At 39.2% G+C, this 20,214-nt stretch overlaps 1 protein-coding gene across 2 annotated transcripts in view; it reads left to right on the top strand.

Moving 5' to 3' along the window:
* Mrpl48 (mitochondrial ribosomal protein L48) overlaps positions 1-15,596 on the top strand; it is a 58,355-nt gene extending 42,759 nt beyond the window's left edge. For both annotated transcript variants that reach the window (XM_063256511.1, XM_003463403.5), the window contains 3 exons: positions 7,584-7,686; positions 13,636-13,725; positions 15,293-15,596. In XM_063256511.1, the coding sequence (XP_063112581.1) occupies positions 7,584-7,686; positions 13,636-13,725; positions 15,293-15,367 (268 nt within the window). In that variant the 3' untranslated portion in view covers positions 15,368-15,596. The remainder of the gene's footprint in view (positions 1-7,583; positions 7,687-13,635; positions 13,726-15,292) is intronic.
* Positions 15,597-20,214: the final 4,618 nt, after the last annotated feature.

The raw sequence follows: 20,214 nt of genomic DNA, 5'->3' as shown, positions 1-20,214 counted from the left end.
AACTAGTAAGCATAGTATGTTTGAACTTGTAAGAAACTGCCCAATTTTTTCAAAATTTTTGTATTATTTTCTCATTAGAAATGTATGAGTTCTAAGTTATCCTACAACTCGTTTCTTTTTTCTTTTTATTTTTTCAAATCTATTTTATTCAAGTATAAAAAGAAGGAAAAAAAAAACCTAACAAAATTTTAAAGTATGTCAATCAAGGGGGAACAATGGTACATGCATTGTGTATTGTTATCCCCAAATTATTCACCCAGAGCACAAGGTATCTGCATTCAGTTGTCTAAGCAATACTACCACAGATCTTTCTCTTCAAATTTCTTTTTTGTTGTTTTTTTGTTTTGTTTTAGTACTGGAGATTGAACCTACAACCTCATGCTTGCCAGGCAGGCACTTGTGCCACTGAGCTAAATCCCTGGCTCAAGTTTCTTTTTTAAATGATTTTTTTTGGTACTGGGGATTGAATTCACAATGTCACGCTTGCCAGATAGGCAGGCACTTTTGCCACTGAGCTAAATGCCTGGCCCCCTTTTAAATGAATTTTTTAACATGAGTTGATTTTTTTAAAAAAATAAAATAGCTTAGGTAGTTTGCCATTATGTATGGCAAGGCAGTACATGGTATAGTTTGTAGATATGCAAAAATTATTCTTTCTTCTTAGATACTAGTTTATTACCATTTTACAGATAAAGAAACCAAAGATGGAAAAGGCCAAATCACAGAACCAGTTAGCTGTCTGTAATTAAATGTCCTGATTTTACAAAGGATTACTTTCGAGAGCATATAAAGAACTCAAAAAAAAGTCAGTCTTCCCAGGTTCAAAGACCCAATCCAAAACTGGGCATCCGAGATGAATACATATTTCTCAGATGAAGAAATACAAACAACAAAATAAATATGTAGAAAAATGTTCAACATCACTTGTCATTTAAGAGATACAAATTAAAACAATGCTGAGATTCCAACTCACCCTATAAAGAATGGCTAATATCAAGAAATCAAGCAATAATAAATGCTGGAGGGGTTGCAGGAACAGAAGAACTCTTCTCCACTGTTAGTGGGAATGCAGACTGGTGCAACCACTGTGGAAATTTGTGTGGAGATTCCTCAAAAAACTCGGACTAGAGGTCCCATTTGACCCAGCTATTCCTCTTCTGGGTATCTTCCCAAAAGAATTAAAAAATCGTACCACTCTGATATATGTGTACCTGTGTTTATAGCAGCACAGTTTGTTATAGCCAGATTTTAGAAACAATTTAAATGCCCATCAACTGAGGAATGGATAAAAAAGATGTGTTATTTTTATACAATAGAGTACTACTCAATCATAAAGAAGGATAAACTGGAGACTTTATTTTGTTTGTTTGGTACTGAGGACCAAACTCATGCCCTTATGCTTGCCAGGCAGGAACTTGTGCTGCTGAGCCAAACCTCCGGCCCAAACTGGAGACTTTTATAAGTAACTTCAGAACATACTCATTAGTGAAATAAATAAGACACATGTGTAAACATTTTATTGTTTCATTAGTGTGAGAAGCTGAAAGAAAAAATATATAAATATATATTTGATATATTAGCAGTGGTATAACTATCTTAACTATATTTTAATATACCACTGATAATACATCTCTTGAGTTCACTAAAGAGAAAGATTTGTCCTGGTATTGTTTGGACAATTGAATATAGATGTCTTGTGTTCTGTGTGAATGATTTGGGGATGACAACGTGCAATGTGTGTATCATTTTTGCCCCCTGATTGACATATTTTGAAATTTTGTTATAGGTTTTCTTTTGTATTTCTTTTTTTTTTTCTTTTTACCCTGGAAATAAAATTGGCTTGCAAAAAATAAATAAAAATAATAAATGTCCCTGACTTTCATATTTTTAACTATATAGGGTCTTATTTACGTCCTTAAGCCAAATTTGAACTTCTAAATTTTTATAATTTATAGTGCAACTGCTAAAAGTGCCTTTTAGAATGTTTGATAATAAGCTGTGACTTTAACTTTCACACCTGATTCTACTTTAATTCTTTTAAGCCTAAAATTGTGCTGTCTCTTTCTGATGCTCCAGAGAATTGGTTGCTCTTTCCTGCACTTGACATACACCTCTATCATGTCACTTATGCTTGGGGCTGCAATGATCTATTCACAAATTAGTTCCCCTTTCCTGTGACTATGCATTTCTTCTGAATGGAAACTGCACTTCTTTGTTTCTGTAACACCTCATTCAACACCTGCCACATGGGAGATGTTTAGTGAGTCATCACTGAAAAAATGACAGACTTTTTCTTTTTGATACTGGGGCTCGAACTCACAACCTCACACTTGCCAGGCAGGTGCTTATGCCACTGAGCTAAATCCCCGGCCCAATTTTTTGCTTCTTGAGACAGGATCTCACTGTGTAGTTTTAGGCTGGCCTTGAACATACTGTTTAGTCCAGGCTGGTCTGGAACTCAAGTGATCTTCCTGCCTTAACATCCTGAGTGCTGGGTTTACTGGCGCACACCACCGTGCCAGGCAGAATATGACAACACAATCTACATAGCCACACAATCTAGCTGTGTTGCATACATTTTCTAATGTTTAATGAAAGTGCTTTTAACTGCATGATTGAGCCTCTTCTTGCTATGTGGAGGCACTGTACTAGACCTGACTGCAGGACCCTAAGGTAATTCCAGGGAGCAAATACACATGATATAGTGCACAAACAGACACACACATGTACACATACACACTAAGAGAAGTAGTTATATTAGTCTGTAGAAGGTGGTACAAGAAAGTGCAGTATTAGCTCAAGATGGAAAAGTAGCATGATAAAACTGTTTCTCAGAGAACCACTCCAAGAAGATATCAGGAGTTTATGCCAAAGTGTACATTAGTACTTTGCTTCCTTCATCAAAAAAATCTTGCTATTAAGAAAAGAAGATATTTGACTAAGGGCTGTGGATATAGCTCAGTTGTAGAGCCCTCACCTAGTATGCTTGAGGTGCTGGGTTCAATCCCCAGTACCAAGGGAAAAAAAAGACTAATTAAGCAATGTGTTTAGTGACTGGTGCACACTTCTTGTAGGACTAATAATAGTTTGTTTAGGGCAGCTTGTCTCTAGTCCATACTTAATAATAAATATACAGGATTTGGAATTAAACTTCTTGCATTCAAATTATTATTATTACTGTTACTATTTTGTCTTTTTCCTTTTTCCTCGCAAGGCAGGCGCTTATGCCACTGAGCTAAATCCCCAGCCCCCTGCATTCAAATTATTAGCAGTATGTCCTTGGGAATTTCTGAGCCTCAGTTACCTGATCTATGTAATACCTTCTCTTTATAATATGCAGTCTCTATCCTTCTAGTCATTTGACTATAATTGGCCATTGCCATTAGACTCTAAGCTCTGTAAGGAAAAGACTATTTCTGTAATCATTAGGACTGAATCCCAGGACCTGACCTAGCATAGCATCTGGCATATTATAGACACAATAAATATTTGTTGATTTGGATTGAGTTTTCACCAGAATGGATATGATTCCTAGGATAGCAAAATGAACCATGTGCTATTTTTGCCTCTTTGCTGGTTCTTTGCTCCAAATAGCTCAGCACAAAGAGCTGTTTGTTCTTAACTCACTTCTCTACATTGATTGAAGTTTTCAGACCATCATATTGTTAGGCATTGTCACTGCCCTCCTTCTCAGAGAAGAGATTTTTTTTTCTGATTTTCATCTCACTCTGATTCATTTTCATTTTTTTCTCTGAAGCTAAGGGGTGGAGGGGACAGGGATGCTGGCAGTGACCTTGAGTTGGAATTGGGCTAGAAAGCAGTGTGTGGCTTTTGTTCTGCATTTGCTCTCCATTGCTGCAGCTGTTACATGTTGATGAAAGAGGAGAAAAATTCCTCTCCTGTGAGTCTCTTAATTGAGCTTCATTCTTTGCTGCGCAGCTGCCTGGAAGGGTAGAAATCATATTCCTCTGGGAGCAGCTTCCTAGCCTGAGATGGATCAGCCATTATGCTGTGAGGAGGGAAAGTATTACTCTGTGACACTACTCTTTCATTTTTCAAAAACAATTTTTAAATTTTTCTTTAATATTTATTTATTTATCTATCTTTGTGGCCCCAGGGATTGAACTCAGAGGGCCTTTGCATTAAGCCATCCCTTTTTTTTTTTAAACTTTGAAACAAGATCTTGCTAAATCACTAGATTCCCTTTGCTAGGGATCCTTCTGCCTCAGGCTGAGTGCTGGGATTACAGACTTGCACCACCATTCCCAGGCTTGTTTTTATTTATTTTAAAAAATCTACTTATACTTTTCAAAGTAAAGTCCAGATTGAGTCTCTAGTACTCGAGCAGTACAATCCCTTTCAACTGCTACCCTTTAAAAATAGCACTGTTTGTAGTTTGGGTTGATTCTTTATTTATTTATTTTTTTTTTTGTCTTTTTCCTTTTTTATTGGTACCAGGGATCGAACCCACGGCTGCCTGCTTGCAAGGCAGGCGCTTATGCTGCTGAGCTAAATCCCCAACCCCTTGGGTTGATTCTTGAAATTTAGTTATTTCATGCTTTTCCTTGTGTTTCTTGCAGAAAATTGGAAAGCACAGAAAAATATAAAGAAAAATTGTCTGGACTTTTATTACTAAATGACCTATTCTACTTTGAAATGGCCAGAGTTCTCTGAAATGCTTTTGGATAAATATAAGCCTATTTTCTTACTTTTCTTAATACAAATTGTTTGCCTTAAATGGTAGAATGTTTAGAAACTTGCACAAAATTTTAAAAAATTTAAAACTTTTTTTTCTTTTATTTTTTGAGAAAGGTCTCACTTTGTAGTTCAGGCTAGCCTCAAACTCACTGTATAGCCCCGGCTGACCTCAAACTTGCAGTCCTCTTGCCTCAGCCTCCTAAATGCTGAAACTATAGGCATGACCACCACAACCAGCACAGGCTGGCTTTGAACTCATTTTGTAGCCCAGGTTGGCCTTGAATGCACAGCAATGCTCCTGCTTCAGCCTCCCAAGTGCTGGGATCACAAGTGTGTTTTCCATCATGCCTGGCAAAACATTGTTTTGGAGGATTAAAAATAGAAAGTTGGATGACTGTGTATAGGTTTTTTTTGTGTGTGTATAGATTTTTATACATATATGTACATACAGACTAACTTTATCTAGACTAAATCCAACCTGCAAATTAACTCCCCATTGCAATGGTGGCCTTAAGGTATTTGCAAGTCATGTACAAGTGTGTGTGTGTTTTTTTTTTTTTTTAATCGGTACGGGGATCGAACTCATGACCACCTGCTTGCAAGGCAGGTGCTTATGCCGCTGAGCTAAATCCCCAGCCTCAAGTGTGGTTGTTAGTTACACTGCTTCCCAATGATTAGAGCAATGGGGAGCACACTGTGGCCTGCCAGCATCTGAAAAGGTGTGCTCAATATATATGTGCGCGGAGGTAATATGGATGCTAGCATGCCTGAAGAAAAAAGCTGCTAATCTCAGTGCTCAGGTTAGGTAACTGAGGAATGGTATTGTAGAGGGTGTTTTTTTTTTTTTTCTGTTAAATTGCTGTTTCTGTTATGGAAGACATTTCCATTTCAACAGTTTATCAGCTGAGGGTGGTGGTACCTGCCTGTAATCCCAGCACTTAGGAGGCTCTTGCCTTGGCACATATTGCTACACTTCCTTGGAATGCTCTCCAGGCAAGCACCTGTACTTACTCTCTGCCCTCTTGAAAAATTACTACCTCACCTGTGAAGTTTTCTTCTCTCCCTCTTGTCTCTACACTGTTCAAACACATCCTATTACTGTGTTTGTTTTGTTGTGGTGCAGATATTTGTGCTCTTATCTATCTCCCTGAAACACTCTTAGTGAGCTTCATGAAAGGATACATTGCTTTTGCTTCCAGAGTACTTAGGACTAAACAGGCTGTTAGCAGGATCTCCCTGTGTAGTTCAAGCTGGCCTTGAACTCACTACGTAACCCAGTCTGGCTTCTGACTCCTGGTGATTGCCCTGCCTCAGCCTTCTGAGTGCTGTAATTATATGTGTGTGTCATCACACCTGGCTTTGAGCACTTTTTTACTTTTTGAAAGCATTTATATAATTATTTGGTTTTCTATAAGAAGTTTATGGTTGTGTTCTCATTCCTTTATATGAAGAAGTTAACTGTATTTGAATTGCAAAAAAAGGGAATCAGAGATCATGTAGAAAAGAGAAAGGGAATGTTAGTTAGAGAGGATACCTGAAAGAGTGTAGGACCCAACATTTACTGTTTACGAAGGCAAAGAAATATATATTAGATAAGTTACTTACACAATAACCCTGTGAAGTAGTCATTATTATTCCCATTTTATAACGGAGGAAACTGAGACACAGTGCTGAATTAATTGTCCAAGTTCAAGTAGGAAACAGAGTCAGTGTGCAAATGAAGAACCATCATGTTTCTAATCCATTCTCATTCTCTCTCTCTCTCTCTCTCTCTCTCTCTCTCTCGTATTTTTGAGACAAGGTTTCGCGATGCAGTTCAGGCTGGCCTTGAGCTCACTTTGTAGCCCAGGCTGCTTTAGAATTCAGAAGATCCTCCTGCCTCAGCCTCCCAAGTGCTGGGATTATGGTGGGCACCACCATGCCGGTTTAACCCATTTTCTATTACAGTAAAATTACTTTTGCAGAGGTCTCTTTACAGAGGTTCATTTCCCTTGCTATTAAATGAAGAAACTTTTATGAGGCTGAAAAAAATCAGGACTCTTTTGTCCTCATTATTTTTATCTTTAATTTGATAAAATTTTTGTTTATCAAACTTGTTTATAAACTTTTTGTTTTGATAAACTTTTGTAAGATGTATACAGCAGGTACCTGTTAGTTCAGTCTTCTCACCACATCCAGTCCTCACAATTGTGTATTGATATGAGCCCAGACTAATTTCATTTACACATGAAGAATCTGAGGTCCAGAGAGGAGAATGATTGACATAATAAATGCAGGGCCAGTATTTGACTCCAAGCCCAGTGTTCTCACTGCAGCATGTGTATCTGCTGAAGCTGTTTAAAATAAGCACAGATTCTCAACCATGGATCACCACCCAAGTAACTAAAAAAGTGTCTAGAGAAAATTTTGATTGTCTTCACTTGGGAGTACCAGTGATAGCCAGTGTGTAGCAGCAGGGATGTAAAGACCAGCCCCACCAACAAAGAACTCTCTGGTCTGGAATGTCAATAGCACAAGGTTGAGAACTACTGTTCTGGAACAGTTGGGTTTTATACTTCACTTTCCAGAGCAAGTGAAATATCAAGGCTAGGCTATAAAGTACACTGAGTGATAGGGTTGATTACTTTAGAAATGGCTCTTCTTCAGTGGCAGCAAATGTTTATGAATTTCTAGATTTTATTCAGGGTATTGTATGAAGCATGTGTGGGCATACAATAACGTGTTACACCTGATCTTTTCCCTCAGGAAATGTGGAGGTAGAGGAGATCTGGTTATTTTGCTTCCGGCTGTGTGCTGCTAAGCGCTCCTTAGATTCTAGAGCTACCACATGTAGTGGTGCAGCTGGCTTGTGTGACCACTCCTAACAGCTACTGCTTCTCCCACAGCTATGCAATGCCCACCAAAACCATGGAGGTGTTGCGCCTGCAGGACCAAGGCAGCAAAATGCTCCTGGACTCAGTCCTTACCACCCATGAGCGAGTAGTTCAGGTATGCTTCAGGGGAAACCAATGTGTACTTGCCTATCTAGTTCTTCTCTCCTTCCCTTTTCTTCACACGTCATCCCCTTTTCTTCTTGCCTGCCCTTGAGCAAGTGTACTCCAGAGTTCAGTTTTTAAATTCATTTCTCCTCTTTAGGAATTTTACTTCATTTAATTTTTAATTTATTTTTAAATTTTATTTTACTGGGCTGGGGATTTAGCTCAGCAGCATAAGCACCTGCCTTGCAAGCAGGCAGTCGTGAGTTTGATCCCTGGTACCAATAAAAATGAAAAAAGACCAAAAAATATTTTTATTTTACCTTTGAAATTTTGAAGGTCTCATTGGGCATTGTGGCACATGCCTGCAATCCTAGTACTCTGGAGGCTGAGGCAGGAGGATTGCTACAAGTTTGAGGCCATCTTGGGCCACATAGTGAGTTCAACGCCAGCCTGAACTACATAGCGAGACCCTGTCTCAAAAAAAACAAAAAATAGGGGCTGGGGATTTAGCTCAATGGCATAAGTGCCTGCCTTGCAAGTATGGAGTCGAGTTCAATCCCTGGTACCGATAAAAAAAAAAAAAAAATTGAAGGTCTCACTATGTTGCCTAGGCTAGGTTCAAACTTGGAATTCTCTTGCCTCAGTCTCCTAGAGTCCTGGGATTACAAATATGCGGTATTGTGCCCAGCTCTTCTCTCCCTTAATGCAGTATCATTCATTTCCCTGGCTTCAGTGATCATCATTATACACAGATAACATCCGCTCCCTTTTTATAACAACTTTATTGAGATATAATTGACAGACCATACAGTTTACCCTTTTAAAGTACTATATGGTTAGTTTCTCATATATTCAAAGAATTATGCAACAAGAGTATGGTGGCACACAGCTATAATCCCAGCACTTAGGAGGTTGAGACAGGAGAACCACTGCACATTTGAAGGCAGTTTGGGCTATGTAGTGAGACTCTGTCTCAAAAAAAATCATTAAATCAATTTTAGAACATTTTCATCACCCCAAAAAGAAACCTTGACTCCATTAGCAGTTATTTCTGTTTCTTGGACCCCACCCTAATATCTTTCAACCACTGACCTACTTTGTCTGTATGGATTTACCTCTTCTAGCCATTTCATTTAAATGGAATTGTATAATATATGGTCTCTTGTATCTAGCTTCTTTCACGTGGCCAATTGTTTTCAAGGTTTATCCATATTGTACATAATCAGTACTGTACTTTTATAGCCAAATAATTTTCCATTGTATGAGTATCACCCCATTGGATCCACTGAAGAAACATATCACCATAGTGTTCAGTAATTTTGTTTCTTTAAAATTGTTGGGGGAACTTCAGGGAGAACATAGTGGATAGATAGCAGCAGCTACGGAGGCTCTCTGAGATGACCCGCTTAGAGTCTAGGAAAGGTGCGGTGTGAGGAGTCCTAAGCAGAGGGAGATGTACCCTGCCGACCCAGGAACAAACTAAGCTAAGAGAAACCAACTAGAAATGCAATCCCCGTGCTATAACAGGAACAGATAAGGTCTCAGTGTGGAAGCTGGAGCCTGCGCCACTGGAAGCTGTGATTTGAATTACCTGCTGCTGTGTCTGAATCGGCATAGCAGGGAGAGAGAGACGCAGGAAAACTCTGAGAGTGGGAACTGGCGAACGGAGTTGAGAGTGAGACTGGCAGGAAGCCCTGCATCGACCTGCGGTGAGTGAGCGGAACAGGGACCCTTCCATAGAGTAGGAGGCTTTAGCAAAGGACATACTGGGACTGGGCAGACTTGCCGGAACAGGATGCTGCAGTGACTTTAGTCGCATATTCCCCTCTCAAGCAGGATTGGTGGGGAGTGCCTGTCCTGGGTGACACCGCTGACTAAGACCCAGTAAGCTAGCCCAAACCAGGTCCCAGCACCTGGAGGTGCACCCTAGCAGTGAAGGTTGACCTGGAGGGGCGGGCCCAGCAGAGGCTGCCCAGGTCTGTGTCTCCCTAGTACACTGCAGTGGGTGGGAAAACCTGGCCGGCACAATTCAAACAAGCTGTAACAGACAAAGAGAAAAAAAACTGGGCCTCCTATACTCGCTTGTATGAAAGGAACAAAAGGTATGGGAAGAGGAAGCAACAAGAAAGGGTCCTCAGTCCCCAATCCTGAGAACACTGATCCAGGAAAGATGAATGCAAAGGAGAATGAGGAAAGAAAACATGCAGTATCAGACACGGCACCAACAGACATAAAGTGATATCTCCAGAGCCTCATAGACCAGTTCAAAAGTGAAGTATTTAACGAAATAAAGCAAGATATAAATAGAATAGTTAGAGAAATGCTAAGCAGCACCCAGGAAAAAAACAGATGGTGGAATGGAAGAACAGAAAAAAAGGGGAGAATTGTTTGATGGAGAAAATAGAGAAAACATAGAATATGTGAAGCAGGTTCAAAGAGATTACCAGGAAACTAAAAACTCAATTGAAAGCTGGCATAACAGCTTGAAAGAAACCAAGGACAGATTATCTGAACTGGAGGGCAGATTTGTAATGTGGGAGCATGAAATGAAAAACTTCTTAAAAATAACAAGAAAACAAACAGCAGTAATACAAAGGCTTGAAGATGATAAGAGGATCTATAACTTAAGAATTAAGAACATAAAAGAAGTAGGGATGGGACTGGAGGTTTAGCTCAGCGGCATAAGCGCCTGCCTTGAAAGCAGGCAGTCGTGAGTTTGATCTCCAGTACCAATAAAAAGGAAATAGACCAAAAAAAAAAAAAAAAAAGAAATAGGGATACAAACAAATGGACTACAAAAGCTATTCACAGAAATAATCCAAGAGAATTTCCCTAATTTAGCAAAAGGTAAAGTTACTCAGATATATGTGGTATGCACAACCCCAGCCACCTACAACCCAAACAGCTACACTCAGGCATATAATAATCAAAATTCCAGAAATCCAATATAAGAACAGAATATTAAAAGCCATCAGAGACAAGAAACAGATCACTTACAAGGGAACACCCATCAGAATTACAGCAGACTTCTTTGCACAAACCATCAAATCACGAAGAGCGTGGGGGGAAATAATTCAAGCTTTGAAAGATAATAACCTCCAGCCAAGATTGATATATCCTGCACAACTGTCCCTAGAAATTGATGGAAAAACAAGGTGCTTCCAGGATAAAGAGGAACTAGGGGAATTTGCAACCACCAATTCAACTCTACAGAGAATACTGCAGGATATTCTAAAAAAGGAAAATACCAAGATCCCAGAAACAGTGGCAGAGATGCCACAATGAATGGAGCAGAAAGCGAAATGAAGAAGACAAACTGACAACAAATTAGAGAAAAAGATCTCAACAGATATGAGGCAGAGAAGATTGGATGGTAGGAACAGATATTTTGGAGAAAATAAGACATCATAATAGCTAGTGCTGATTTAATATCATCTTGTTTTGAAGTCCCATCAAGCTTTTATTCTTCTGTCTCCGTCGGTCTTAACATGTTGTATCTTATTGGATTTTATTATATGTGATAATATAAGCAAAAACTTTTATAGACAAGGAGATTATACAAAAACCATTGTTCATTTTCTGTTAGTTGATTCTAAATACCCTGTAATACTGCCATTCTCTTCAATGTTTTTACATTGTATTATATGTTTGGTGCTACAGTATACGAAGTTATACTCAAAGATTTCTAGGAAAGAGACACTATGGTAACTACTTTTATGTCAGGATATCTTATGATGAAACACTGTTTTGCTTAAATGGTTATGCTTTGACCTGCGCTGTTTTGTTGTTATGCCCTCTTTTATCTCAATCTCCTTTTTTTAATTATTTACTTTTTTATTTTTATCTTTTTAATTAAGGGAAAAATAAAAAATAACAGGATACATTATAGTAACCCACTTTGATTTCCTATTAACTTGATTTGAAACCCTGTATTGCCCTCATCATCTTGTTTTGACTGATTTTCCCCTATTCTGCTTTGCTTGATAGTACCAATTTCGAAAGTATAGGCAACAACTGTGAAGACAACAAAATTCATTATGACACCCATTCTGGTTGACTATTATCTTCTTTTAAAGTCCTGTAATGTCTCCAATGTTTTGGTTTTATTCTTTACTGTTTTGTTCAATTTTATTATAACTGATGATATAGGCAATTCTTTTTAAGATAGCAAGAAGCAGTACGGTAACCATTGTCGATAACCTGGTATTTTGTTTTTACATTATCTATTATGTCCATCCTTTTGATTTGACTGACTCTCTTCTGTTATGTCACATTTGGTTTTACTCTCTTCAAAAAAAGTAATAAGAACTATGGGAGTAATAAAACCCAAAATGTGTAATTGTCATTGTACAAAAGAAAGGAAAAGAAATTGCTCTAAAGGATATAACTGCATATATATTTAAGTGTATAAGATAGATAACCATATTACTGAGTTTTGTTGAGTCATTGAACAAAACTGTTTGCAGTCTCACTGTTTGAAAGTCCACTTTATATGCTTTAATTTTGTAACTTGAACAACTATTTCTAAGATAACAATATGTAATCTATTAACTAGTGATTTCCTACTGTTTATTCTTTCTGAAATTCTGTATAACTTGTACCCTTTTTCTGTTTTTTTTTTCTTTTTATCCTTAAATAAAATTACAAAAAAAAAATTATTGGGGAGCTGGGCGTGGTGGCTCACGCCTGTAATCCCAGCATTCGGGAGGCTGAGGTGGGAGGATCCTTTTGAGTTCGAGACCAGCCTGAGCTACAAAATGAGCTCAAGGCCAGCCTGAACTGCATAGTGAGACCCCATCTCAAAAAAGTCCTAATAAATAAATAAATAAATATTATTGGGACTAAATTATTTGCATTATATTCCCCCCCCCTTTTTTTTTTTTTTTTTTTTTTTATTGTACTAGAGATTGAATGTAGGGCCTTTACACTGAGCTATAGTTCCAGCCATTTTTTAAAAGTTTACATTTTGGGACAAGGTCTCTCTAAATCACTGAATTGCCCAGGCTGGTCTGTAATTTGTGATCGTCCTGATTCAGTCTTCTAGAGTGCTGGAATGATAGGCTTGTGTCCCCACACCAGCTCACCATATATCTCATAGTAGATCTTATTTGCCACACTAAGATACATAGTGTGAAATCTTTTCTTTTCTCTCTGTACTGGTAATTGAATCCAGGGTCTTTGTACTGGGCTGCATCCCCAGACCTTTTTTATTTTTTAATTTTAGAAAGAGTCTCCCTGAGTCGCCCAGGTTGGGCTTGAATGTGGGATCCTCTTACTTTAGCTTCCCAAAATGAAAGTGCGAACTCTTAACACTCATGCCTGCCTACACAGTTCTCCTCCTGCTTTTCTTTTCTGTATGCGATTCACTCCTACCACATAGGAACTAGTTTTAATTCTCTAACACTGTATGCCTCCACATTCTACTCAGTGCTCTTTCCTCTGATTTGAATACTCTCCACACTACTGTTGATTTTTCCAAGTTTAATTCTCTTTTTCTTCAAGACCACCTGGTGTTACCCTCTCTAGATGCTTTCTTTGATCCTTCCTTGACTGAGGTTTTTTTTTTTTTATGACTGAGTTAGTAGGTGTTTCTCTTGTAGGTACTCGTAACGCCCTGTGTGCCTTATTACCACACACCTGATTCAGCTCTGGACTTTCAGCAAAACTTTTGAAAACAGCACTTCAGAATTGCATCAGGAAGTTAACCTGGACTTGATAACTTCTTGTTCTAGTTATGACACCCATTGGCTATAGAAGCAAACATATATTGCTAGCAACCATCTCAGCAAGCAAGCAGCTTGGGAAATGGCAAGAGAAACACTACAGGAGTTGGGCTCAGGAAACAGCTTTGGATGTTAATCCTTTACCTTACAGGAGATGATATTTGAGCTCAGGCCATGTCTGCCAAATCACCTGGCTTTTAGTGCCCTCGCGTAGAGCATTTTCTTTCATTTTGCAGATCAGCGGTTTGAGTGCTACATTTGCAGAGATTTTCTTGGAAATACTCCAGAGCAATCTTCCTGAAGGAGTCAGACTGTCAGTAAGGGAGGTAGGTGCTGGTTTGGGAAGCAGCCTGGTGGCCTACTTGTGCTCAAAATAAGGAAAAGAGCATTTGGATGGGGATGTGACTCATTGAAATAGCTTGTCTAGCACTCGGCAGAAGGGTTGACCAGCCTGGGCTACAAAGTGAGCTCAAGGCCAGCCTGAATTGCATAGTGAGACCCTGTCTTTAAAAGAACAACAATGTCAAAAAAAAAAAAAAAAAAAGCAACCAAAAATATCTGGACTGCCTGGCTTTAGGAATTGTAAATAAATTTGGATTGTTTAGCCCAGATAATAATCAAGGAAGATATGCAGTGTAGTGGTGCTGTAGTTATTATTCTGGCGTTTCTGAGGCATCAGGAATGCTTGATTCTACATTCTCTTTGGTGTTGTGGACCACAAGAGCTGACTTCCAACACAGCATGTTGATGTTAGGGGTGAACCCATGACATGTTAAAATTCTCTCCTTTTAAGCAATTGTATAACGGGAAGACCATAGTTTAAGATTATATACAGTATAATAAATCAGAGCACAATTTTAAAAATGTACCTGAGGGGGCTGGGATTTTAACTCAGTGGCACATGCACCTGCCTGGAAAGCATGAGATTGTGAGGTCATGAAGTAAGGTCATTAATTCAATTCCCGGTACAAAAAAAAATGTACTTGAGAACAAAGTTTCCTGGGCCTTCAAGGCTTCACTGTAGCCTGACTGAATGTATTCAGTAAACAACGGCAGGCAGGAGAGTTTATCAAGCAAGGAAAACCTGAAACACAGTAGGAACTTTTGCCTAAATGATCAGTTTTCCTACCCAGTTGCCTCAGTGATCCTTCTCATGGTACAGATCCATCAAATCATGTTTGACTGGTACCACTGCTTCATTCAGCTCCCTTATGAGGCTGTGCTTATGAAGCTCTGGTTGTTATTTAGGCTTCACATAGATCTGTGTAGAAGGAGAAAATGTGTTTATCATGCTAATTTAAATATTTCAATCCTTGTGTTATTTCCTATTGTAAGAGGATAACTATAATTTTTAAAGCAAAAATGTTTCAGGCTAGGGGTGTGGCTGATAAAGGAACTTGCCTGTCATGCAGGTCGTGGGCTTTATCTTTGGCACTGAAAAAAAAGAATTTCTATTGTGATCTTATAGCATCTTTTTGTTTTTGTTTTGTTTTGTCTTTTGAGACAGGGTCTCACTTTCTAGTTCAGGCTGGCCTTGAACTTACTGTAGTCCAGGCTGGCCTCAAGCACATGGCTATCCTCCTGTGTCAGCCTCTTAAATGCTGGAATTACACGCATGCACGCCACACCTGGCACTTGTAACATCTTGACATTGATCCTTCTTATGTTCGCCCACACGAAGCTCCATGTCCGTTGAAGGCAAAGAAGTTGTTTAATTCAACTTTGAATCCCTGGTACCTCATACAAATGGAGACATATAGATACTCAGTGAGAATTAGTTGAATCTGAATCATTCTCTCCTGAGCTTGCCAGTAGGCCTTAATGATGCTGCACATTTATAAGTAACTAGAAGCTCTGTAGTAATTTCTACTTGTTTCCCTTTCTTCTTCCCAGCACACTGAAGAAGACTTCAAGGGAAGGTTCAAACCTCGTCCGGAACTGGAAGAACTGTTGGCCAAGCTGAACTAGCTCTTGCAGATCATTTCATGATGGCACTGATGATACTGCCAAGCAGAAAAGCTTCCTGGGTAGATAGACCCAAGGTGGAGGAAAACCTGACCCTTAGGTTTTATTTTTGCCTTTTCCTACAAACAGGAATGTTTCTCTCCTCTGGCATGGTTGTTAATCAGTTGTTACCACTTACCTTTGAGATAATCTGGAGTGTTCCTTACCTAATAAAAATCTGTGGCTACTGTAACCTCAGGTGGTGGTGGTGGTGGGATGTGAGTATGTCGGGTGGGAGGTTAGAGGGAAAAAAGCCATCTTGTGTAATTCTTTAGTTAAAGGGTTCGACTTTTTCTTTGACTGATGCTTGAGCACAGAAACATGTTCTCTTCCATTTTTTCGTTTTTCTTTTTTTTCAGAGGGGATGCTTATTTTTGGTGGATAGGTTCTCTTGTACAGGTTACTCATAAACTTGTAATCCCCCTGCCTTAGCCACTCAAGTGCTGACATTACATGCCCAGTTCCATATTTCTTCTATTATAATGTACTCATCCTTTCAAACAGTCTAGCATGGAACTTTTCTTTCTTTTTTTTTTTTTTGTCTTTTTCCTTTTTATCGGTACCGGGGATCGAACTCATGACTGCCTGCTTGCAAGGCAGGCACTTACGCCGCTGAGCTAAATCTCCAGCTAGCATGGAACTTTTCAGTGAAGCAGGGATCACAGCATAAGTAAACTGTCTGTATTAGTCTATTTTTTGTTGCAATAATGAAATACCTGAATATGACTTCTTTGTAAAGAAAAGAGATCTACTTAGCTCACAGTTCTGTGGGTCCAAGAGAACAGCACCAGCATGAGCTTGCCTCAGGTGAGGGCACCCTTGGCTGTGTCATAATATTGCAGATGACATCGTGCAGAAACACATGAGAGGGGGAACAATCATGTGGCAAGACAGGAAGCCAGAAAGTGAGGAAGAGTTTTGCTCTTTTGATATTCACTCACTTTTGGGGAAGAGAACTACAGTAATCTTTTCCCATGTCAAAGCCCCTAATGATCTAAATACCTTCTAGTAGGTACTACTTCTTAGTGGTTCCATCACCTAAAATCGCCACAATGGAGAGATCAGGTTTCCAGCACATGAACCTTTGGGGGTCATACTCAAACTATGTCCAAATCATAGCATTTTCTGTGAATAAAAGCCATATACAAGGAAATTTTAAACATCTATCAAAGACTCTCCAGAGGAACTGAGATCTTTCCATCAGCAAAATAAATTGCTCTGTGGGTTACTGAGTGGCTGACATAAGAATTCAAGTACTACAAAAGTTACATAACTTAATTACGTTGCCTGCAATGCATTTAAGAATGTAAGGGCTCGGGGCTGGGGGTTTAGCTCAGCGGCATAAGCGCCTGCCAAGCAGTTGTGAGTTCAATCCTCAGTACCGATAAAAAGGAAAAACTCCAAAAAAAAAAAAAAAAAAAAGGGCTCAATAAATGTGACATGTACTTCCTAAAAATTCTTTGAGGTTGTTGATATCCCAGTTTGGAGAAAACCGGTTTTCTAGTGATAGTGTGTTGTAACAGAAGAGAAAACAAAATTAAAAATAAAAAAATGAACTGGGGATTTGTCTTTGTGCCAAAGTCCTAGTTCAATCCCTAGTACCATAAAAACAACTTGTTTTCCTTGCTACTTGTCTCCTTTGAAGTACCCATAGCAGGGATCTTAGCATTTCACATATTCTTCTGAAATTTGTTAGTGTCAGCCCTTAAGTTTTTTGAGTTTTGTTTGTTTGCTTTCCAAGGTCAACAAGAAGACAGTGAGATTTTCTTTCAAGGTGTAACACTAAGGGAACACTGTCAAAATAGCAGGTGCCTTTAATTAAAATGTTCCTCTGAATTCAAATAAAAGGTTCAGCAGGCCGGAGCTTACAGGTGAATCCCACTGCAAGTGGGGCAGAGTTTTTCCAGTGAGGACTTATTTGTTGTAGAACTGCTCATTGCTGAGTTTCCTTGAGGGAAGAAAACACGAGCAAAAGCTAATGGATGAGTGAGAAGTGTGTGGGTGTGGGTGTGATATAAAGATACAGAAGTAAATACAAGTAGCACCCTCTTAGCACATGGGTAACAGCAATGTCACATGGATTCCATTTAGGAACCTTTAAAACACATCAGTCTCTTCCGGTTGGCCAGTTTTTCTGGTTATCAATATGTGGAAGCAGGATTAAAGATTTCATAAATTGACAAGGAAGTTGAAAGACTTTAGACCTTGCCAGCCTGTCTCTATTAGCAAGTGCAGATTAAGGCCAAAAGCAATGCTTTGTCCAAGATCACAGGGCATCTCATTAGCAGGGTGGCCAGAGCTCCCATTCGCCAGTCCATCCCTTTGCATTTCATCACTAAGGCATGAGTCTGGCTTATTTCTTCAGTAGGAGGTAGCTGGGTTCTATCACCTTGAAACTCTTGTGTCACTGACCTAGCTGATGATATATCTTCTCATTGGAGTCAAAGGGCTTTTATTGCTCATGATTAGTAAATTGTTCTTAATGCCTCATCCTCCTAGGAGGGACAGGAGACAGTCTGATTGCTAGAACTTCAGGGTTACAAAACAATTACAAGCTTCCTTTGCCTCTCTAGAGTGAGGCCCAAGGGGAAATAGACTTTCTTAAAATCACACAGCAGTGAAATCAAATGCAACACAAGTTTCCGGGCTCCAGGTTTAAAGTAAATACCCTTCTTTCTTGAGCCAGCCTCTTATAAGAAAAAGAGGCAGACAAGCTGGGTTGTGTCGGGGCATCTCCATGTTTTGAGGTCCCTAGTGAGTATCTCTCTGTAGTAAGCGCTTTTAACCTTGATTTTCTGATCTGTAAAATGGTAGAATCACTTTTTGGCAGTTTGATATGTAGGTAAACTACAGGTTGGCAAGTGCTCAATAAATGTTAGGTTTGCTTCTAAACAACCATTTTGAGGTATAATTTACATATAGTGAGTCTATTTGTTTTGAAAACACATCTACTCACGCAACTCACACTTCAGTCAAGATACGAAATATTTCCATACCCCAGAAACAAATTCCTTAAGTTTTGCTTTTGTGTTTATTTTGTGGCCTTAAAGTCACTAAGTAGTGTAGGCTGGCCTTGAACTTGTAGAGATCCTCGTGCTTCAGCCTCGCAAGTGCTGGGAGCATAGGTTGCACCATCATTTTAAAGAACCAGCAAGCCATTTAAACAGAAAGCCGCACCTGAAGAATTAAAGTCCCTTAACTGATAACTGCTAAGAAAGGAAGAATCCTTCTTACTTCCTTGGCCTGCTTTATATGTGCTCTGTCATTTGTAACTCACCCCCCCAGTTCATTTAATGTTTTTAGCAGGCCAAAGAAGTGGGAAATATCGGGGCTGGGGATTTAGCTCAGTGGCATAAGCGCCTGCCTTGCAAGCAGGCTGTTCTGAGTTCGATCCCTGGTACCAAAAAAAAAAAAAAAAAAAAAGTGGGAAATATCCCTCACTGCGCTGAAGAAACACAGCTGGATATAGTGGTACCTGCTTGTAATCCTATCATTCTGGGATGTTGAGGCAGGATCCCAAGTGGGAGCCCAGCCTGGAAAACAGTCTAGTGACTGTTTTACTAATCACAAATCTTTCACTAGTGTGAGTTTGTCTATTTCTCCCTATTCCCAACAACACTGGTCCCTATACTTTTGTCAGTTTGAATTTGTAATTCCAGCTACCAAGGAAGCTAAAGCATCACTAACACCACAAAAATAAAACAAAAACTGTCATTAGACTCACTTAGTACACATTTACATTTTCTTTCATTTTGGAGTGTTACTTTTTTCTCTAGGTGCTTTTTATTCCAGATGGTAATTCTTTCTATTCTAAGTGGGTAAATTCTACTTCATTTTTTTTTTTTTTGTCTTTTTCTTTTTTATCGGTACCGGGGATCGAACTCATCACTGGCTGCTTGTAAGGCAGGCGCTTCTGCCGCCGAGCTAAATCCCCAGCCCCTCCACTTCATTTTTAAAGGTTTAACTCCTCTCTCTCATTTGAGTCTTGCTGACAGCTGCAGTACACTGCTTGATCTCTCCGATGACCATAGCGCTGAGCACAAATGGGCCTGCAGAGATACATCTTTGCCATATTTCCCTGCCCATCCTCATACTCAAATAGGATTTTATTGTTTCTTAAACTCCTCACATTTCCCTTTTATTTCCTTTTTCCTAAAATAGCAGCACAAAACTCAAAGCAGATTTCAGGGCCTACTATACTTCAGATTTGGGCTTATAAAATCTAAGTGCTAAAGAAATGTTTGTTACCAACGATGACAGCATTCTAGCTTCTATGGCAGGGGTCGTACACACCCCTCCTTCCAGCCTGCTTTCTATTCCCAAATGTCTGAGAGATACACAGGAAGGAAACAAGGGTGATCTTGAACAATCTTGATATGACGGCAAATATTATGAACAGAAAAACATAACCCCGACAGGAGGCATTATTCAGCTCTGGCAAAGTGTCATCATGTAGGGATATAAACTCCCATCTTGCTGACAGCTTGTCTACTTTTCAAAAGCTGAAGATCTGTTTTTGTTGTTTTTTCATACTGGGGACCTAACCCATAGTGTTCTACCACCTCTGGGCTACTTCTTCAGCCCATTTTATTTGAGACAGGGTCTCCCTACATTGCTTAGGTAAGACTAGAAGTTGGAGCCTTCCTGCCTTAGTCTCCTAAAGTGCTAGGATTTTAGGCATGTGCTACTGCAGGCCAACTTCGTATATACTCAAAATCTGTTTGAAAAGTAATTTTCCTGTTTGCATTCTCCCTGTAAAACTGATGAACATCCATAACAGGTGACAATAAAGGTATTCATCATTTTGGAAA

The sequence above is a fragment of the Cavia porcellus genome, unplaced genomic scaffold (assembly GCF_034190915.1).
Source record: "Cavia porcellus strain 051 isolate PalLab524CR breed Dunkin Hartley unplaced genomic scaffold, mCavPor4.1 scaffold_9, whole genome shotgun sequence".
NCBI lineage: Eukaryota > Metazoa > Chordata > Mammalia > Rodentia > Caviidae > Cavia > Cavia porcellus.
Note: the sequence above shows the minus strand (reverse complement) of the source record. Positions and strands in the feature narration are given on the sequence as shown.